Source organism: Patella vulgata, chromosome 3 (assembly GCF_932274485.2).
Source record: "Patella vulgata chromosome 3, xgPatVulg1.2, whole genome shotgun sequence".
NCBI lineage: Eukaryota > Metazoa > Mollusca > Gastropoda > Patellidae > Patella > Patella vulgata.
Genome location: NC_065881.2, coordinates 68,525,182 through 68,549,225, shown reverse-complemented (window position 1 = coordinate 68,549,225; position 24,044 = coordinate 68,525,182). Strand labels below are relative to the sequence as shown.

Genomic DNA, 24,044 nt, shown 5'->3' with positions numbered 1-24,044 from the left:
TATTTATAGATGATTAATGGTCATAGCTTATTAAGTACATGATCGTTTATTTAGTGACTATAATTGTGTGAAACTGATTTGAGGCTTGGCATATATATAAATAAATGGAAATAAATATAACCCATCCTTTTGGTTTTTACTGTAAAGGAGTTTTCTGACAGAGGAAAATAGGGAATCAGATTGGAATTGTAATTCTGTGGTGATCCACCAAGTAAAACAATGTGTTAAGAATTTTAGATAACCATATTTTAATAATTAATCATTTAAAATATTACAACTTAGAATATATACATATATAATAACAAATAATATAATATACAGATTTAGAATCAATATGCGAAAAATTTGTACAAAATGTTTCACCCTCAGTTTATTCACATTAAAATCAATCATAACAACATTGAGAGATGTCTAAAAATTCTGGTATGTATCAATTTTCAAATTTTAAAAATTTGCTCATGATTTTTATGAAACAACCACACACACAAAAAAATAATTTAAATTTGAAGTTTGAATGTAAACCCTTGGTAATATTGATTGAAATACACATGAATATTACTCTACTTGTACTAGCAATTTCCTTAATGATGCAGTTTCCCCATAATACATAAGACCATTAAGTAGAGATTACAAAATTACTAGATATTAGTGAATCGTCATGTATATGTTCTATTTAATATATAATAGATACCACTTCTACTATTAATTAAGACTATCTTTATCAAAGTGGTATTAAAACCAAATAAATAAAAATAGCAGATCATTTTTTTGTCATAAATCCAATATTGTACCTTGAATTTGAAATATGTTACAAAACTATATTATACATTATATTTTGTTTTTCATGTTCACCTATATACATTAAATCTTTGACAATACCATATATATATATATTCAAACATTCATAATATGTTCACATAAATTCCTTTTACACAATTTTATACCTCGCTATAAGAACAAGAGAAATATTAATAGAAAATTTATTTGAGTATCATTATATAACTGACCTGCATGCATCACATATTGCAGGAGTCTAATTACTATCCCATTAAGACGGACACAGTTAAGATATCTTAAAAACACCAGTTATGTTAATTTAAGCTAGTTTAAATTCTCCTCCTCCCAAAGTAGCTCACATTTGTCAGCTCATCTACCTTATCACATGCTTTTTATTAGCTCCTGGCGTAAATGGCAGCTTGCTGTAGGATATGCATTTGCGTAATTAACTATAACAGCAGACAGATGGTCAGAATAGCTACCATAAGCTGTTCAAATGAAAGCTACATTTATCTCCAGGAATTTTAAGATAGAACATCTTTTGCGGTTGAAATGGCACATCATTCAGAAAATCTGTGATATAAATCACAAATTACATGTATATTTTACACCGTATAAACAATGCTATATAATAAGTGCTTATAGTAATAATACAGCAGATAGTTATACAATAGTTTATATCTGTTTTACAAACAATAACCTGTCTGAGTTTTATACAATAGTTGATATCTATAAACTAATATATCAGTTTTAAACAGTAATATTAAAAGTTTGATGCAGTGTTTGCTTTTTCGTTAAAATATCAAATTTCTTACTGATTATCAATACACGCTAAATATGCACTTTGATCGATTATTTAACATCCAATTAAGAAATCAAAATCAAATACCACAATATTGTAATTAGTAAGGTATTCATCTGAAACAAATGTATTAATTACCTGATACCAGATAAAAACAGATAAACCCTGGGGTTAATATCAATACTGATATTAATAATACAGTCTTATATGTCATTTATAAAACATCTATATACTTTCAAACATAAAATTCACATTTACTATAAGTATAAATGCACCATAATAATATTTGACTATTCTGATACTACTAGGTACAACAGCTACAGACAGAAACAATGAATTTGATATGTTGACCTTTAAGTATACATATTAAAATACTGTTGAAATAAATTCATCTAAATAGACTAGTTAAAGTAACAGTTAATATAATGGTAATATTTAGAAAATATTTTCTGGTACGTCATTATACATTATATATATAGGAGATCTTCTGGTTATATTTAATATATTATGTATAATAAACATATTGTTCATTATCAATATCACATCCATATAAAGATAGGTTGCCAGGCAACAAAACATACGCCCACAGCAGCTAAATCGTCCGAGCGGTTGTCAAGGGTTGTCGCATATTTATTCCTTTGTGGTAATTGGGAGCCTTTACAAGACAGTTCCATACAGATCAGATTATAAATTTTGTCGTTTGAGGGTTTACAAGGTTCTACAAACTGAAACAAGGGTCTCAACTCTGGAAGTAATCTACAGAAATTGTTGAAATTTGACAGGCTTTTTCGTTTTACTAATTTAAATAATGCATACAAATTTCATACAGATCACATTTGTCATTCAAACGTTCACAATCGCCATAACTCTAGAAATTATTGACGGAAATTGCTGAAATTCAATAGACCTGTTTCACAAATTTAAATGATGCATATAAATTTCATACATATCGGATTATCAATCGAGCATTAACAAGGTTTAACAAAGTGAAATAAGAGCAATAACTCTAGAAGTAATTATTGTAAATTGCTGAAATTCAATAGGCATTTTCATTTCACTAATTTAAATCATGCATATAAATTTCACAAAGATCAGCTGATAACTTTTTGCGTTAGAGCGTTCACAAGGATCAATAAAGTGAAACAAGGGCCATAACTCTAGACGTAATAAACGGGAATTGCTGAAATTCAATAGGCTTCTTCGTTTCAGCAATCTAAATAATGCATATAAATTTCAGAAAGATCGGATGATAACTTTTGACGTGAGAGCTTTCACAAGGATCAATAAAGTGAAACAAGGGCCATAACTCTTAGACGTAATAAACGGAAATTGCCAAAATTCAATAGCCTTCTTCGTTTCAGTAACCTAAGTAATGCAAATAAATTTCAGAAAGATCGGATGATAACTTTTGACGTGAGAGCTTTCACAAGGATCAATAAAGTGAAACAAGGGCCATAACTCTTAGACGTAATAAACGGAAATTGCCGAAATTCAATAGCCTTCTTCGTTTCAGTAACCTAAGTAATGCAAATAAATTTCAGAAAGATCGGATGATAACTTTTGACGTGAGAGCTTTCACAAGGATCAATAAAGTGAAACAAGGGCCATAACTCTTAGATGTAATAAACAGAAATTGCCGAAATTCAATAGCCTTCTTTGTTTCAGTAACCTAAATAATGCACATAAATTTCAGAAAGATCGGATGATAACTTTTGGTGTTAGAGCGTTCACAAGGATCAATAAAATGAAACAAGGGCCATAACTCTAGACGTAATAAACGGGAATTGCTGAAATTCAATAGGCTTCTTCGTTTCAGCAATCTAAAAAATGCATATAATTTTCAGAAAGATCGGATGATAACTTTTGACGTGAGAGCGTTCACAAGGATCAATAAAGTGAAGCAAGGGCCATAACTCTAGACGTAATAAACGGAAATTGTCGAAAATCAATAGGCTTCTTCGTTTCACTAATTTAAATAATGCATGTAAATTTCAGAAAGATCGGATGATAACTTTTGGCATTAGAGCGTTCACAAGAAATTGTGGACGACGGACAGACGGACGGACGGGGGTGACGGCAATATACGTCCACAAATGTATTTTGCGGATAAATCTTGCACATCAATAACAAATCTCTATGGAAAGTAAATGTATAAGACTTTGTAGATCGAAATGAATGAGGAAATTGCTGAATAGAATACATATGGAATGATGTCAATATTTTGTTCTTACACTCTTGGAATCTGTTTTTACATATATTAAATACAATAGTTATCTTCTGTTCATTTATTCCAGGCATCTGGATCCACTTCCATGATACTCCATTTTCTGAGATGAAAGTTACTCTTTGGGAAAATATAAGTATTTTAGAAACAATGTACCATGAAAGTGGTTCCTAAGCTATACATCTACAAAAACATTAGAGTCAGCCAATTTGCTATTAGACATACATGTTTACATCAGAGACATACACAAATCATGAAACATAATAAATAGAGGAATTGATGCATTCTATGGATTTTAATCACATTCAACTTTTGCCATTATTTAATTCACAAATTCACAAAATGAAACACTAGGGTTGTGTTCTTGAATGATAGTAACAGACATAGACTAACCATTGGTCTCTCATCAGTCTAGTTAATATTCATGAATGCCCATAGAGAACAACAGGTTATTTTCACTATCACGAACTTTCCACACAAATATATGTTGACTACATGGCAGCCCCCACAAGATATATAGATCACAGAATGTTATAAATACAGGAATCTATGTATGGTAGGCATATAGATAATACAGTGTGGATATTCACTATATATATATATACCCATTAGAATGAGGAATTAAAGCTTGGCTTTTATATAGAATGAACTGGATATTTTAGAATGTTTATTTTATTATCTCCTAACAGTAAGTTTTATTTTCCGATAGATCCGAACGCAGCAAATGCTGCATCAGTTCGTTGTTGAAATGATGAAGACCCAGTTGTACTAGTTGACATTCTACCCACAGTGCCTTGAGGTATATTACCCATACCTCCCATCATACCTTGTTGTTGAATACCTGCCATACCTGTAAAAAAAGAAACATGTATTTACTTGTTGCACATTTGAAAACTCATTAGCATAAAATAAAACACTTTGATAATGAAGGTCCACTAAAAGTATTATCAAATTATATTGATTCGTAAGTTGATAGAATAAGTATTAGTAAGGACAGGTTATGATATTACTGTCCATATATCAGATTGTAGTAGGCAAATATACACAAGGATATCATGTACATGCCCACAAGACAAACTGATAATAAAGGTTTATTTCAAATATTATATTTCAAAAACTGCAGTAGATTAATTAAATATGGATTGATGACTTATGTGGAGGAAATATTCCATGGTTCTAAATCTATTCAAACGAAATAAAGTCAGTGAGTTTAAAAATTAAGACTTCAAAAATCATTTGTATTTACCCATGGTTGGTGACATCATGCGCATCTGATTTGGTTGACTGCTCATAGCTAAATTAGACATGCCTTGATTTAACTGACCCATGTTCTGATTGGTTGGAACTTGTGAATAAACACCACCTCCCATTCCTAAAATATACAAATAAATCAATAGCAGGTTGTTGAAAACATTGACCACAAGCAGTAGCAACTGGAATCACATCTACCCATGTTTGAAATACTAAATGTTATTATTCAAGTAGCTTCAGGATGCATTGAATTAATTTCCTAAAATTCTGTTATCTTCAGTCAACTTGTAACCGTTAATCTTGTAATTGATTGATCAGCTTGTTAATGGGAATGTAAGTATCAGTTATAATTAAGTGAATCATCCTTTCATCAAAATCCTACAGGATATGTTTCCTTTCAAGTTCCAATAAATCAGTATATTTGTAACATTGCATGCAACTTGACAAAACATTCACTGATGACATGCAGATGCCTCTCTGTTCATAGCTGATTTGATGAAAAGTGTTACAAAAGTGTAAATGATAAAACCCCAAGCCTGACAGTGTGCATCTACAATACCATCATGCAATTCAGATCTCAATAACAAGAAAGACGTGTATATCCAATATCAGGCAATTCAAGGTTGATTTAACAATCTATTTGTGGAAATAATTTCTGTGTAACAAAATATATTTTGATTGAACAATCTGAAATAGATATTGTGTGCAACAAAATGGAAAAGTATACAACTTAGAAGATTGGAAAATCTTTAAGACAACTTAAAGGGTGTATGGCTCTATTTTTTTTTTTTTAACTTTAAAGTAGACAAAAATGGGTCCAAAGTCCAAATAGACCAATATTGAATTTTAATTTGTGTTTTTAATTTCGAGAGTTATGGGAAATACTGAGTTCTAAAGAGGTTTAGCTCTAAAGACAGTGAAATTCCTGAAACAGATTCTAACAGTAATCAATCAGGGTTTAAACAGACAACTAATCGAAACAAGAATTTGATGCAGTTGATCAATTAATTATAGATTAACATGCCTTTTTCATCAATATAATGTATATTATACATTCACAAAAACACAACTTTACACAGGAAATATTTTTGATTTCTTTAAATACAGTTCTTAGAATAGATTAGTAATGTAAAAAAAATTGGTAGACAAGATAGTTATTATTAGATTTGTAAAATAAGATATCTAATAATGGAAACTAATTTCTATACTGGACAAAATCACTAGATGCTAAACAAACAAACAGTGAGGCTGATGTCCCCTGCCGCAATCACAAAATAAATAGATGACACATACTAATTAATTGCACATTTATCAAGCAATCAAACTGATTACCTGGTAGTGAAACTATACACCAAGTTTCATTACTCTCCATCAGTTAGAATCAAAGTTATCTTGTCCCAAAGCAACGACCAATGAAATTGCTTAGCTCTGCTTAGCTTTAGCGGGAAATGTTAATCATTGAACTCATTCAAAACAGTCACCTAATGAACATCTAAACCAAGTTTAAACATTCTACTGCAATTAAATGCAGAGTTGTTATGTTCCAAAGTCTTGACCAATCAAATTGCTTATCATTACTTTGCCTTAGTGAAAAATGTGCATGATCGAACATAAACACCTACACATAAACATTCTACCTCGATTAGAAGGAGAGTTATTGTGCTCCAAAGTCTCGACTAATCAGATTTAAGTTATCTATTTAGCCCAAGTAAAAAAAGCTCACATTCAAACTTAGTCAAGGTATTAATGTAATGAAACTATACACAAGGAGTTTCACCCCTCTCACTCAATAAGAATCAAATTTCTCAAGCTCCAAAGTCTCGACCAATCAAATTGTTATCGCTCTGCTTACCCTGAGCAGAAAATGATCATTAATAAACTTAGTCAAGGTATTGATGTAATGACACTATACACCAAGTTTCATCACTCTCGCCTAATTAAAACCAAAGCTATCCTTTCCCAAAGCATCAACCAATCAAATTGCTTATCTCGGCTTACCCTAAGCAAAAAATGTGCATCTTTAAACTTCATCAAGGCATTCAGCTAGTAAACACTTACACCAAGTTGGAAGATTCTAGCTCAATTAGGAGAGTTATTGTGTTCCAAAAAATGTGACGGACAGACAGAAAGAAAGGCTGATTTTAATAGTCCCCTGCTTCTTCGAAAGGCGGGGGACAAAAAAAGCCCCAACCCAATCTAATCCTTAGACAGACAGAAAGTTTAAGTATATAATGTTCCTTTAACCAACAAACATCATGCTACGTATAATTAATGGGCCATCTTAATCTTCTCCACAGTTCATTTTAACAAGTGTCATATCCTCTAATGCAAATCTTGCTATACAGAATTCACTTTTGACAGCAGCTATCACACTGTTTTGCCTTGACCGGATCCACTTTATGTAACATGTTAAATGGACCATGAAGAAGTTCAAGATGTGAATACATAGTTAGTAATACCTGGTGTATAGCCCATTTCAGGGTACCACACAACATAGCCTAGTTAGTAGGAGAAAAATACCGACAGCTTGTTAATTGTATGTGTTGGTTTTTTTTTAAAATGACAGGACTTTCACACCCAGGTTCACAAAACACACATAGAACTTCAAACATTAAGTCCTTAGATTTTAAACGATTTTAATTCAGAGTGTATAGAAATGTTACCCATTCATTTTGACAAGAAAAAAAAACAATCTGGGAAACCAAGCATTACTTGCTAACTGACTTTAAATGCTAAACAGTGAAAAATATTACATTATATTCTAGAGTCAACCAATTTAACTGTATACTGAATAATCTTTATAAGTTGTAATACAACTTTCCATAGGTAAAGTCTCACCTGGATTCATCATATTTTGTTGTTGTTGTAACTGGTTCATGCTAGGTGAAGAAGGTTTTTGCTGTCTATTAGCAGGGTTAAGCGTATCTAAATTTATATTTACACCGGAATCAGACCACGTATTCTAAAATAAAACATTCAGATCATTAACACTAACTTGATTTGAATGAAACTTCATAGCTTATAATGAAAACTCATTCTCATTATTTTCCCCTGGAGGATAAACCCCTTGATATAAGTATGCATGAAGGATAAACCCCTTCAGATAAGTACACATGATTTTCAGTGTTATGTTCAGGGGAGGTTTTCCACAGCAAATTAAACAAAAAAACAGAAAAGATTCACAAAGTGCCACAAAGCACTATATATGTATATGTACTTGATCATCTTTTGGTATAAAATGAAACTAGACATGTGTAATGTAGTTGGAAACAGTGGCACACTCTTTTGTTTTCATTTCTTAAACTGTCATATCTTTAACATACTTCCTATGATATACATTAAGGTATATCCTTAACCACTGGATAAGGTTCCAGAGGAACTTTCTCAGCCAACATTGGATAAAACCCGAAGTGGCTCCCTTTTGATATAAAATAATTCAGGGTAAACTAATCCATTCCCTATAAATATTTCTACAACTACAACCTATAGACTATAAATGACATAGTAAAGTAGAAAATGTATGAAAAGAGTCAAGAGATAAGAATGTAAAAGAAACAAACCTTGGAGGAACTAGTAAATTCTGTGGTTTTCTGTATAAAGAGAGATTAGAATTAGGATAAAGAGATGAAAAAGAAATATGCAGATATATAATTAGAAAATATGTGAATATAATTTGAAATATGCAGCTATATAAACATACTGAGACGCAATGAAAACAACACAAATTTGACTGGAAATGCTGGCAAGGCTCTGGCAAGGCTTGATGCAGCTGAAATGTGAAAATGAACTACAACTCACAGGGGAGATAACATTACTTTACAATGAAATGTAGGTACAGAGGGATGATACATGCTTGAGATTATTCAAACGGACTGTTGGAGAGACAAAGTCCAATACTGTTCTACAAATGATGAACTAATGCTGAATACATTTAGCGACTCAACTCCTCATTCTACATCTACATATGTGCAGTTCTGTCATAGTAGCTAATGCCATCCCAACCATTACTCCATCACATTTGCACAATGCAGTCGTCAAAGCAACTTCACACACTCCCCTCAGTATTTCTCAGGTGGAATCTGGATCCTTCAAAGAAGCAGACACCGCCCTATTGCTTTAACCTGTCTGCCTCGCATTCATTCCAGCAGAGCATAGTTGGCACAGAAGAAATAATGTTGATCATTTACAATAGATGTAGTATGGTAAGCTGGCGGCATGCTATTCTACAGATGGATAATGTGCCAGTCTGGTCAGGGCCTTGACATACAGGATTGTAGGGTGATGGCATCCAAACATTACTGCAATGGCACTGGTACTCCTGCCCTCTTGAATTGATGTCATGGCACAGTCCCTTGAGTTAATCTTGCCACATCTTTGAGTCTTCTACAATCATCTTCATATAAAAATGCCGCGTTTTCATTGCATCTCAGTATAATTCAATTCATTCGTAAATTTCTGTTTTCATTGCATTAAATTCAAACTGTATTTTTCCAGCTTAACATATATATCTACATAATATTTCAATCACCAAAAACAAGACTTATTCATCTAGCTAAAAGCACATTGTACACTAGGAACTAGCAATCTACAGGAGAATTCTACAATGATGATAGTCCAGAATAATGTTCCAACACTAGCATCAGTTATCAAACACAATTTATAATGCAATGTGTAATAAATAATTGTTAAGTTCGATTACTTCACTATATTTTACAAATAAAAACTATGGTACTGTCTAGATTGTAGATATGTACATTTTGTTAGCATTAGATATCACAGCTTACCATTTTTGGTGTTCCCCCCGTTGATGGAATCATAGTGTTTGAAGACATTCCTGTCTGAACGCCACCCATAGGCATCTGCATTGAGGGCATCATACCGGGGTTCATCATCATTGGCTGGGATGGAAAACAAAATAGGAAACTAAATAATAGGTATGGCTAAATACTGTCTTTACCAAGAGAATGACCCACGTCTATAATATAAATGATAGGAATAAGGGGACTTGTATTCATTACTTCCAACTTAGATATACCAAATTGTCAAGCTATGATAATATCTGACACTTACCTGTTGCATATTACCCATCATTCCCATAGGCACCTGTCCACCCATAGGCATCTGTCCTCCCATAGGCATCTGTCCACCCATAGGCATCGGTCCCCCCATAGGCATCTGTCCCCCCATAGGCATACCAGGTTGTCCCATCTGGAAAATAAAAATATCATTATATTTCAATTATATGGTTAAAGAGATTTGAAGAAGAGAAGAGGAAAGATTCTGTCTCAAATTTTAATTCCTGTCTAATCAAGGTATTATGCTGCCATACGTCATATGCCCACAACACACTAAAGTGATCAGCTAAATAAAAGCAACAGAAATAACATCTTGATAACATTTTAATGAGACTGAAGTAATTTCTATCTTATTTGTTTTTACAGGGTAATCCACTGGGAATTATAGACCTTAATGTATGTTTCTTGCAGCAGCTATTTTATCTCGTAATTAAAAGAAAATAACTTACCATTGGCATTCCCATACCCATGCTTGTTTTGGCTGCCATGGGATTAATAACTGGACTGTTCATGCCAGCATTAGGCATCTGGGATTGCATCATTGGTTGTGTTCCCATTGGATTCATCATGTTATTACCAGTCATCGTTGGCATCATGCCAGGAACCATGGACGGTGAGGACATAGGTGGTGTACTTAGACCCACTGGAGCTACAGGTTGAAGAGGAGCACCCGTTGGCGAACTCATCATACCCATTAAATCACCAGACCCACTCGACGGAGGCGGACTAGTTGGAGATGGGGCACCAGCTTCAAATTTGGAAAAATCAGCAAAATCTTCTTGATTACTGAAATAAATATATTAAGTTAGTGTTTGGTTTCATTTCAACAATTTAAGATGATATTTCTATTTACAGGTGTTCAAAGGCTGCTATCCACTGTTAGGCAAAATTAACATCAATTTTATAAACATATATTCAAATTGGACATTAGCTGTTTGGAGCTCTTGGCTGCATGGTAATAAGATAAATTTCAATTTGACTAGTGTCACGTACAATGAGCAGGTTCAAAGTAGACTAAATGTAAAATTTGATACAAATCTTCTTTTCACTGCTGAGATATTTAACTTTGAATTTATGAGTCATACAAAGTTTTAATGTTGTTCAAGGAATTTAACAAATGCTATTGGAATATACTTCACTTTGGTAATTAGAATGTAAGGTTAATTGCATTTATTTCATTCCATAGTTTTCATTTGTATAAAATATTTTACCCATTTGTATAAAATATCTTACCCATTTGTATAAAATATCTTACCCATTTGCAACAGGACTTGTAGCATTAAACTGAGTAAAATCACCAAAGTCATTGGAGTTCGGAGCTGAAATATTAAATTCAAACTTTTCAGATATCATTGCAATTTCAAGTTAAAGTATAAAATGTATGCATTTCAATCAATCTGATTAAAATACAGATCTATGTTTAAAAGGGTAATAATAATCTAATCATTTTTTATCTTATTTATCTAAAGATTGTCAGAATACTTACATTGCACTGCAACTGCCCTAGGATTAAAATCATCTGTGCTATTACTATTACCATTAGCTGTTTGAAAATCAGCAAAAAAATCACTAGATGAGGTTTTGTTCGGTGCAATATCTAATAAATTAGGTACAGAATCTGTTGCTGAACTTTGACTCTACAAGAAAAAGAAAATAAATTTGATTTCATAGTCTATTGGCGGTTCCAGAAACAAAGAATGTACAATATTATCAATTACAGCAGCATACTGGTAGATAACTGCTAGATGCTAGTGTTTGGTCAACACAGATGGGATACTGCTGACCAAGTGCAGTTTAATATATAAATTAATTTTCAAATACAGAGGTGGTCTACCGAGGTTGAATTATCACTGTATTACCCCAGTGCTAACCACCTGTACCCTGGAATTGAATTGACCAGGTGCGTTAATTTAGGTAAGGCGATTTTGTACTTTTTGTTGTACACTATGGCAACCTTGTAAGTTGAAAATGTAAATAATCTGCAATGGCAACAGTTCTCCTTCAATACTTTAATACACAATGAAGGGTGTGTACTGTGTACTACTGTGTGCTACACCATAATATTCTATAAATACATCAAGTTATAAGGGAACTAATAAACCTATAGAAAGCTACTGATTATATCAGTCTCCACCGTCTTCCTCATGCTTTTATCACCATCACTAACTTTAACTCACAATATCTTAAATCTATATAAATTAAATCAATGATGTCTGTGTGTGTCCCTGCGATACACCTCCACATATGTGGTATCAAATTAAACAGCATGACCCTGTAAATGTTTTGGGCCATCGAATTTGTGCCCCAGGCAAATCAAGCTGATCAAATTAACCAGCATGACCCTGTAAATGTTTAGGCCATTGAATTTGGGCCCCGGGCAATGCCTGGTATACTGCTAGTAATTAACAAGCCAACAGTGAGGCTGATGTCCCCCGCCGAAATTGCAAAATAAATAGATGACACATATTAATTAATCGCACATTTATTTTTTTCACTAAGTTTCATCACTCTCTATCAGATAGAATCAAGATTATCTTGTCCCAAACCATCGACAAATGAAATCGATTAGCTCTGCTTAGCTTCAGCTCGAAATGTTAATTATTGAACTCAGTCAAGACATTCACCTAATGAACATCTACATATACATCAAGTTTAAACATTCACCTAATAGACACCTATGCCAAGTTTGAACATTCTACCTCAATTAGAAGGAGAGTTATTGTGTTCCAAAGTTTCTACCAATCAAATTGCTTATCACTCTGCTTACCCTCAGCAAAAAATGTTCATTATCGAACTTAGTTAAGGTATTCATATAATAAATCTATACACCAAGTTTCATCAATCTCACTTAATTAGAACTAAAGTTATCGTGTCCCAAAGCATCAACCAATCAAATTGCTTATCTCTGCTTACCCTAAGCGGAAAATGCTCATCTTCGAACTCCATCAAGGCATTGACCTAATCAACACATACACCAAGTTTGAACATTCTAGCTCAATTAGGAAGAGAGTTATCGTGCCCCAAAGTATCAACCAATCAAATTGCTTATCTCTGCTTACCCTAAGCGGAAAATGCTCATCTTCGAACTCCATCAAGGCATTGACCTAATAAACACATACACCAAGTTTGAACATTCTAGCTCAATTAAAAGTTATCGTGTCCCAAAGCATCAACCAATCAAATTGCTTATCTCTGCTTACCCTAAGCGGAAAATGCTCATCTTCGAACTCCATCAAGGCATTGACCTAATCAACACATACACCAAGTTTGAACATTCTAGCCCAATTAGGAAGAGAGTTATCGTGTCCCAAAGCATCAACCAATCAAATTGCTTATCTCTGCTTACCCTAAGCGGAAAATGCTCATCTTCGAACTCCATCAAGGCATTGACCTAATAAACACATACACCAAGTTTGAACATTCTAGCTCAATTAGGAAGAGAGTTATTGTGTCCCAAAAAGTGTGACGGACAGACAGACGGACGGACAGACAGACGGACAGACAGACGGAAGGACAGACAGACAGACAGACGGACGAACCCATTTTAATAGTCCCCTGCTTTCTTCGAAAGGCGGGGGACAATAAATGAACTGGGGTTTAACGTCCTACTTTTCAATAGCATTGATATTATGTGGTTATATTCTATTATTATTCTCACTATATCTTCTTGTACTCTTAGACAAATTTATTTGTAGTGAAAAACAGCAAATACAGTAAAAACAAACTGAAATAATAAAAAAACTCTTACTTGAGAATCTGACTTAGAATCAGCATAACCTGATGCCGCACCTAAATCTAGAGATCTTTTAGAATCACGAGTTGATCTTCTATTTTTGGTAATTTTTTCTGTTGTGGTTGTTTGTGTTCTTTCAACTGATGTATATTCTTCATCATCATCCTTAAATTCATTTTTAGCTGGTCTTCTATCTCTATCCCAATCATCTTCGTCTTTAGTATCATATCTATCTATAGGGTCATCACTGTAATACAATATAAACATTACTACTATCATATCTATCTACAGGATCATCACTGTAATACAATATAATTATCACTGTAATACAATATAAACATTACTAGTATATCTATCAACAGGATCATCACTGTAATACAATATAAACATTACTAGTATCATATATATCTATAGGATCATCACTGTAATACAATATAAACATTACTAGTATCATATATATCTATAGGATCATCACTGTAATACAATATAAACATTACTAGTATCATATCTATCTACAGGATCATCACTGTAATACAATATAAACATTACTCTAGAATATATATCTACATGACCATCACTGTAATACAATATAAACATTACTAGTATCATATATATCTATAGGATCATCACTGTAATACAATATAAACATTACTAGTATCATATATCTATAGGATCATCACTGTAATACAATATAATTATCACTGTAATACAATATAAACATTACTAGTATATCTATCGACAGGATCATCACTGTAATACAATATAACCATTACTAGTATATCTATCGACAGGATCATCACTGTAATATAAACATTACTAGTATCATATATATATCTATAGGATCATCACTGTAATACAATATAAACATTACTAGTATCATATATATCTAGTTATAATATAAACATCATTAGTATTGTATGTATATCAATCAAATCCTTCACTGTAATTAACAATGTTTAAGCAAAATCAAGAGGATAATTTCATCAAACAATTCAGGTAAATATATAATACTCTACACTTTGATGTGAATTAGTTATATCAAATTCCTAAGAAGTGCATGATATAATTCTAATATCCAGCAGAACAAATACAATGTAGCATTGTATTCTGACATAATTTCACTATAATACCGTAATGCACAAACATTCAAATGGATGACTTATTCAAAATATGACATTTAAATGCTTGAAGTCATAAAAGGATAAAAGAAAGTAATTTATTACAAACATCAAGCTCAACAATCAATCAATCAATATGTTATAAGTGATTAACTCATCACTGTACATAATAATTTTATAATAAATGTGAATATATTCCGCTTGAAAATATTACAATTTTCATTTTACATTCAGTTTGAATTTAGTTGTTCGCCAAGTTATCCATTCAGTTTAAAACAGTGACTATTTTCATGCGCACACAGCATACAAGAATGAGCTTTTTTCCCAGATCACCTGAAAACACATTTATTTGCTGGGGAAGTTTGCATAGCTAATACAGAAATCATTACTTTATATTGCAATTTTGTATGCAACATACAAAACAAAACCAAAATGTATATTTAGATACTAGTTACATGTATGTAAATATGCTTTGTACATTCCACAAACAATACAGACAACATAAGAAGGTTTCTAAATTTAATCAGTCTAATCAGATTTGAAAACATCCATAAAATTTTCCTCACCTAAAATCACTCATATCCATGCCTTTTCTCCCTCGGGCATTATTCCATAAACCTTTAACTTTATCTAATGCTTCACTAGCTACCGATTTTTTATCATGATCCCAGTCATCAATATCATCTAGTTTACTTCTTCCACGAGGTGCACTGTCATATCTATCACCTGATGATAACAATTATAAACAAAAACTTGCTCAGCTACGTACACAAAACAACAAATAAACAAAAGGATGGGACAAACTAATTCAATCCAGTCAGTAAACAAAGGGGATATAAAAATATTTGAAATAAAATCAATCAATTCATTATAACATGCATTCACATATTTCATTAAGCAATACATTTATAGTTAATTAAAAGGTCAAATTTATTATGAAATCATAAATAATAATTTGACGAAACAATATTTATTCTAAATTAAGCAATTCACATGCATCAAGCATTCCATACTTACTCTTGGTCAATAGGCTACAAGTACCTGTACAAAAACCCGTTAAATACCATCAGTAAATTACTTACAAAAGATTTAATGCCATTTCTAAGAATAGGATAACTCATTTACCAGTGTTAATTTTTTTATAGAATAACTTCTCCCATTTATATATATTTAAATGTGATTGATATCAGCATCTTGAATCTATTAACAAATCCCTTTTATTTAGTGACTGGATGCAATGGTTTCCCTGTGTTCCAACTTACCATTATCAGAGCGTAATCCAGGAAGTTTTTGGGTTTCATCCCTGCTCCTAGTACCTTTACTGTACCCGGAGTCTGGATCATACTCTGAATAGTAAGCAGATAGAAGCATGTGGTTATGGAAAGGACAACGGTGAATGATTAGAAAGGTTAATGATGAGTTATGGACTTGATGTGTTATTTGCATTTTCACCAAAATATCACATTTCTCATGGCCTAATCTATGCTAAATATGCACTCAGGTTGATTATTTGTCATTTAAGAAAACTAAGCAGAAGAGATCGATCAATTTATCATCAATTTGTAAATATTGAACAGAATTTAACCATTTTTGGTCTGATATTTAGAGATTAAACTTTCACAATATTGTAATTTTCAAGGGATTGTTATAGCACTAAATGACACATCAAGCCTTTCAGCAATGAACTGTGAATCTATAAACTATTTGTGAAATAGGCTAGTGGTACTGATACTGATGATTCTAGTTTATATATATAATATATATGGTACTGGCAATACTTATTGTATAATAATTGTGGAATAAATAAGAGGCTTTAATTAGGATTAGTAGAGTATATTGTATCTTCATTCTACAATTGATAAATATCTTTTACCAATATGTTTCTATTTTTCTGCTGTATATATATATAACTGGTGATTTCATTAATTACTGTGGCACTAAATAGTAAGCTTACAAGATAAGATATCTTATATCTTAGTGCAATGATGAGAAGGCAGCAGCTGATATAGAAAGCATTTAACTGGTTTCTTGAAAAATCTAAATCAGCTTGCAAAATGCTGGAATTCATTTCTAAAATCCTTTCAAAACTAACATACATTTATATTGTATTTTCGAATGAAAATAAAATGTATCCAATAACAAAAGTTTCATAAACTTGTTCAAAAGTGACACAATTTTGGAAGAATTACTATATGGTACGGGTACATATATGGTTTGAAAATCTATGTCAATTTTGAGATACATAGGAATACGATTTTTCTAGCAACCAGCTGTGAATAAGACAAACAATTATCATAGAAACTAAAACCTGTAACCATTAGTTGATAGAGTATATCGCCAGAGACACATTTAATATCTGCATAAACTTACTGTATGATTTATAACCCATACTTTCACCAGACATTCCTATATATTTATCTTTATTTTTCTTTGCTTTTTTACGCTCTTCTCGTAATCTCTCATCATCACCAATAAATTCTAATAATTCTTTACATTTATGACGAACTGAAATAAAACAACTTCAATGATAAACAAAGTTCTTACACATATCAATGTACAGGCTATAGTTGGGCTACTCTTGAATTTGTTTTTTAATGCACGTATGCACAGTGTGTGCACAACTCAGAAATACAGAAGATGGGTCCATTTACGGCGACGAATTCGTGAACTTTTGAAGAAACAATCGATGACTACATTCAGTTTTATATCTTATAAGGGGTATGGAATCGCTTGTAACAATTTTAAAACTGAAATCCGCGAATATTAGCCAGCTAAAACTTATAAAAATCGTAATAATTTGAACGATAATATATAAAATATTTATAGTCTATGGCTGTAATCGCGTGAATGGAAATCCCTGGAAACATGATTTCAGAGTGGTATTTTCCCGCTAGTGTTTCCTGTACATAAACGATAATTGCGCTTATATTTCAAAAACTTTTGAGTCAGATTATCTGCATGTATTGAGATCGATATCAAAGTATTATAATACTATTGCTAGTATTAGTAATATAATAAGATGAAAAAGTAATCCAAAATCGCAGACTGAAAGTCGGCTGAATGTCAGTCAACGGCTTACGATTTCACGCTAAAGTCACGTGGCGTGAAATGTTTTCTCTTCGTGGGAGAATTGTCAAAATCACATAGACGTTTAGGACTACTAGCTATGGGGAAAAATGATTGTAATGGAAAGAACCTTGTACAGGTCTCTATTTTATCAGGTACACTCATGCACCATGCTACCATTACAATATAATTTATTTATTCCAAACAATAATAACCACTAAGACACCTTGGGCTGTCAAGCATATTACCGGAATTAAAAGTTTCCGGTCAATTTCAACCAATCATGAGGTTGATTTTTGAAAACGGAAGTAAGGGAGTTTCTCCCTTTGGGAAAGTAAAAGTAGCATTGGCATATGACCATTTTTCATGAGAAATTTTCATCCCGTGCGGGAGAAGAGCCGCGAATTCGTGAGTCTCACGGAAAAAAACAGGTCAGCTAACACACGAAACTACAAATGTTAATTTTCCAGGAGTTTCAAGGAGTAATTTTGTTTTTCCAGGATTTTCCAAGTGTCACTGGTACACTCCTCATCACATCAATCACATTCACATTGTCGCCAACTCGCCGTCAGTAACTTTCTAGAAGAACTAGAAGTTGAATCTGCCGTTTCGTTAATAATGTGCTTCGCGGATGATGGTAGTAAAAATGAATCTATCCTTTTTTCAGTTTGGTAAATAAATATTAGTACATAATCATTATTCATTATTATAATTTGAAAAAAAATTGGAAAAATGACAGCTACCCGGTAAGCGAAAGTAAAACACAGCAGCGCTATACAAAAGGGACGTAACTGCGTTTGAAAGTTAAGTTTCAAGACTCGATCTTTTGGTCGTTTTTAAAATGCGCAACCATTGACTTATTTGCCACTGGCATGATTGAGACTAGAGTCAATTAATGTACTAAAAACAGACACTACATTGAGTAAGTGAAAGTAAAACACAGCAGCGCTATACAAAAGGGATGTAACTGTGTTTGAAAGTTAAGTTTCGAGACTCGATCTTTTGGTTGTTTTAAAATGCGCAACAATTGACTAATTTGCCACTGGCAAGATTGAGACTAGAGTCAATTAATGTACTAAAAACAGACACTACATTGAGTCAATCGAAAGAAGTGTTAAACTAGACAATTTCAAGACTAAAATTAGAAGATTTTCGAAATTACACTCTAAAATTCATTTGCCAAAACTTTTGCCCGTATTATCAATATGATTGCCAATAAAAAGAATTATCGCCATTGGCGAATGTCTAGGGCAGTCACTGCATATGTATCTGTTCCTGAACCTCTCCCTTGCAGGTCCTCCATGATCACTTGAATAATAACCTGTTATTTTCAGACTATTTGTGAATGTTTTAACACTTAACTGCCACTCCAAACATAGCAAATCTCTACTGATACATCAGCCAGGCTGGTGCTCATACAAATATTCAAATTTAATTTAGGGCTATTTGTTTTCTAACGTATTTGGTATTTGATCAGGGGTCCCCACCCCCCTCCCCCATACGAAATATTTAGTGCTGGTAATATTTAGTAGCAAACATTCATTTAAATTATTTGTTGCTCACCATTTAAGCCTTGATCTTTACCATTTTCATCTGTGAATGTGTAATTTTCTAAAGCTCTTAAATCATATATATGTTCTCTTGCACTAGTTACAGCTCTTTCTGATCCATTTCTTATTAAATACGATAGGAGAATAAGTGACTGCAAAAGTGAAAAGAATATAAGGTTTACTGTCTACTGATCAACATACAAACATTTTGGATAATAGAGAGAGAAATGAGGTTTAACGTCCACTCAACACAAACTAGGTCTAACATATGGTTCAATTCTATTTCACCGGAGAAAACCCACGAGGTTAAACAGGCGACCCTACTCCTTGTCACGTACAACAAGGGAATTGAAACCACGCCAGTTGACTCAATGACAGAAATTATGATACAGTGCGCACACGCTAACCATTCAGCCATCCAACCCCCCTTCTAGATAATAAATAGCCTTGTAATCACTGAAAGGCCACTAACACCTCATACATGTATTAGGGTTCAAAAATATGGAAGTTAAACTCTTGTCTCTTAGTCTGAGAACAATATCTAACTTTTCTGAACAGAACCTCAAAGTATGTCTGATTGATACTATTTTTCAATAAACAAGTCTTTAAATAAAACCAGATAACTAAAAGGTTTCAAAAATAAATACATTTAAAACACTGAAATATTCAAGACTTTTTAAATACACACATACTTTACTTAAATTGTGTTTTCTTCCATTTCACAAAATGTCAGATTTCAGACTAATGATTTCTGGTGCAGACTAATGAAAATATCTTCCAGAAAGAATATCAATAAAAACCATTATCTCTAACAATTAACCCACCTTATAAACTCGTCTCCAATTTTTCTTATTCTCGTGTAACATTCTTTTCCACAACATACCCATAACTTCTGGAAAGTTTTCATATTGATATGTATATTGAGCTATTTCTTGCATCAAAGTACCATGTGGTCCCCAAGCATCATCATTTGTAGCTTCTCTTACTTTTGTCTCCACCTCAGAATAATTCATAACCACATTGGTTCTGTAATAATAAAACAAGATCTAAATGTATTTATATCCAATTTTAGACAAAGTGTTCAGCTTTTTCTTAACACTTACTTTTGTATGAGAATTTTGCATCTGATTTATAATCAAAATCTAATTGTTGACCTATGACAAAAATGACTGGTCAACATAAACCAAAAAAAAAGGTGTAATAAAGATGAAGTGGAAATATTAAGGGACCAAGTGGTGAGATCTTTGATTTGATATCACAGATATTAAAAGATGGCTGTGCATTGCAACATCCTAGTCTTCACAACTGGAAATTCTGGAATTTTGATTTGGGTACGAGCGACTTTTGACTCTATGACATCAAACATTTGATTAAACAATCAGCGTTGATGTTTCTAGTAGGATAGGCGTACCCACAGTTCCGTGCATCGCACGCCAAGACCTCACTGCAACAGTCTGTTTCATTGGCTAATCCCTCACATCAATGTCCTGTTAGATCTCTTGTTTACCATACTACACAACAGCCCATAAATCTGACAGCCTGTTCTTCCAATATTTCCTCTTTACAACAATTTGATAACGGAATGGAACAACAGGCACGCAGAGTAAAACGCCAACCAGACAAAAGATATCATCATCATTAACTGGCGTGTTGGCGAAAAAGATCAGTGTGTAGGAAGTTATCTTAAGCGTCTTGATATTCAAGTCCTTATAGTAAATAAACAAAATGTCTGCCATGACCACGTTACAGTGTATTATTATCTATCAGAAAACTAAAAGGTCTTCAAAAATAAAAAGTTATCGGTGGAATCAGCTTAAATTTGGCATTCGATCATCTATTGTCGCCCATAACATCCTCTGGTAGAACTGGTAGAGGTGCAAAAGAGCCCTTACTACTCACTACTGTTAGGGCAATCAAGTCCATTTTTTTCCTAAACTTTGAAGATTCGGTTGTCTGACAATATTGTGCATTACTATAACACTGACCCTACAAATTCAGTCATCCAGTCAAAATACTCACTAATTTGATTATCTTACTTATATCAATATAAACGCAATATTCTTTAAGCATACATACATAATTACTAAATTAGATAATAGGCTACTTAGAAGTGAATGTCATTTTTTTTTAAAAAGTGATTTTCACTGTACCGGTACTAGTGTGGCTGTGTAATTTGAGATGGAAATACTAGCTTTTTTTATCAAAACATCATGTCACACAACCGAAATATGTGAATATACAGAACTATAATTTGTAGATCTATTTTCATCAGCTTTTATATATAAAACTGTCAGGATAAAGTGTCACACAACAAGGGGTGCCCCTCCCATTTTTTTTTATCCAGCCGGGCACCAATTATTCTTGAGCTAAGACTAAGAGTAGATCTAAATAATAATACGAATGTGTGTAAGCGCCATTGATAATTACTATCAGCAGTTAAATTTATATTCTGAACTACCATTTATTTTTGACAGATGTTGCAACGTGTACACAAAAATATAGGTCAAGAACCGTTGACATCAAAGAAAATCAGCATAAGCCGACATCTTACATTATAATTGGAATATTTATACTTACACTTTATCCGTCAGCTCCCGCAACTTCCACATCGTATTATTAATCATCTTTGCTGTATATTAAGTCACTGTTAGTCCAAAACAATGCACAGTCTTACAGATGTTCTCGGATTTTTCCACCATAAGATTTTCCGGAAATAATCGTCTACACAGTAAGATGGCGTTATCACGTGACACAAGGTACCTTGACCTTAGTCAGTGTTATGTCAACAATGCGAAACATGTCCAGTTATTGAGTTTTATTAAAAGCCAGTTTGACAAATTCGGTCAAAAGTGGGGGACGGGATTGACGAGCGCATTCTTATTGAGTGGACAATTATTTGTTTCATTATTTAAACATAATATCAAGTTTCAAATTATAGAAAATCATAGGCCTAACAGCACAGATAATTAAGTTATTTGGCTTTTTAAATTTTAGCCAATTTAAAAGAGAAATTTTTGACATATTGGTAGTAAATAAAAACTAATTTTACCTACTTTCAACATGGACCTTATTTATAATAATAATAATATTTGTTCTTAGCAAATTAGGCTTAAGCTTATAAGTTATTTGGCCTTTTAAACACTAGCCGATGTTAGATGAACAATTTTGGTAGCATGATTTTATAGTCACATTATAATTAGGTAGGTAGGTAAAAGAATTCAAAGAAAATATTTTGCAAGGGCAGCAATATTTCTGCCTAGCCTATATCTTAGAATTAAACATGTTTCTCGCTTGTAGGCCTACTTATCAAAGCCCTGAAATGAAAGAATGCTCAGAGGGGGGATGTGGGAGCTCATTTCTATTGCAGCATAATCTCAACAAGAATGTTGCGGGTACAAATTCTGAAGTGGGCCAATCCAATAAGAACCTTCAAGATTTTTAAACCCACCCTTCACTTGTCAGGAATGGCACTAGCAAGGCTGACTAGAAAAGTGTGCCCAGTTATTCAGATCAAGATCCTTCATGTACACATTGACGAGCATGTAAATGAACCCTTGAGAGTTGGCAATCGATGAAGAGTAGGCGGAAAAGCCACTGTCTGGGCAAAATGCTTCTACTGTCAAAATTTTAAAAATTAACATATTTGTCCCAAACTGGCCAAAGTATTGTGTTGATGAGACATTAAATCCCATTCCATTCTGTGTGCAGTAGACCATCAGTATCTTTTGGTAAACTTATTAATATATGATGTAATATACTAGCCTACTATTTCATTAAAAAGAATTCTAAATGATTGGCCAACCCAGATAAAACTTTTACTAACTTCTTTCCCTCTAATGTTATAGTGGATATAGTCCTATAACCTGCCCATAGGACAGATTTCTCATGCCTCAATCCCCAAATAAATATAGGACACTCATTAATTGTAAACTCATTTATCTTTCTACACATCATCAAGCTACCAAATTACTAATCATCCCAAAACAAAATGATACCAATAAGAATCAGAAGTGAGATATAATCTTTTTATGTTGAGTTATGACATGGGGGGACCAGGGAGGTTGATTACTGGCAACCATACAGACGGATTCTGAATGACCATACAGGCATTTGGTCAATGCCTGGTGTCGGCTGCGACTGCCAGGTAAAATGAGGGCCGTTAGACAGCATACAAATACTGGCGAAAAACAATTAATGAATAATGAGCTGAACTCTGAACTATTAATTAGGCGAAAGATGCCCAGGTTGGTTTTAAGAGCTGTTCCACTATTGAACACAGACATGAGAATTTGATAAAGCAGAGCTTTTGTGTCCCAAAACGGACAGATTCGTTCGTTCCTACAGTTTTATGTCCACTTCCACCAAGTGTGATATCACAGACAAGTGTTTCCTAGGAAACTTGTCAGAAGAAGTCACAAAAATAGGCTTGGTCAAGCTTTTTGGGGTAA

General features: G+C 33.0%; 1 protein-coding gene across 6 annotated transcripts; it reads right to left on the bottom strand.

Moving 5' to 3' along the window:
* Positions 1-224: 224 nt before the first annotated feature.
* LOC126816370 (clathrin interactor 1) lies at positions 225-22,351 on the bottom strand. 6 transcript variants are annotated; one of them, XM_050542814.1, is made up of 17 exons: positions 22,174-22,351; positions 20,421-20,622; positions 19,610-19,748; positions 17,351-17,485; positions 16,243-16,326; positions 15,998-16,021; positions 15,547-15,706; positions 13,878-14,109; positions 11,616-11,766; positions 11,385-11,448; positions 10,579-10,915; positions 10,125-10,262; positions 9,839-9,952; positions 8,615-8,644; positions 7,893-8,016; positions 5,050-5,175; positions 225-4,653 (listed from the first exon to the last, which is right to left on the bottom strand). In XM_050542814.1, the coding sequence occupies exons 1-17, from the start codon at positions 22,218-22,220 to the stop codon at positions 4,499-4,501; spliced, it is 2,262 nt and encodes a 753-aa protein (XP_050398771.1). In that variant the 5' UTR covers positions 22,221-22,351; the 3' UTR covers positions 225-4,498. The 6 variants fall into 6 exon arrangements, with proteins under 6 accessions (XP_050398771.1, XP_050398773.1, XP_050398775.1 ...); XM_050542816.1 differs by lacking the exon at positions 8,615-8,644; XM_050542818.2 differs by lacking the exon at positions 9,839-9,952.
* Positions 22,352-24,044: the final 1,693 nt, after the last annotated feature.

Excerpts from the sequence above, each read along its gene's own strand:
- LOC126816370 (XM_050542814.1), bottom strand. The coding sequence starts at position 22,220 with ATGATTAATAATACGATGTGGAAGTTGCGGGAGCTGACGGATAAAGT. Across the intron at positions 10,263-10,578 it reads TGGGTATGGGAATGCCAATG|ATGGGACAACCTGGTATGCC; the intron begins GTAAGTTATTTT and ends TTTATTTTCCAG. Across the intron at positions 4,654-5,049 it reads CATGATGTCACCAACCATGG|GTATGGCAGGTATTCAACAA; the intron begins GTAAATACAAAT and ends CTTTTTTTACAG.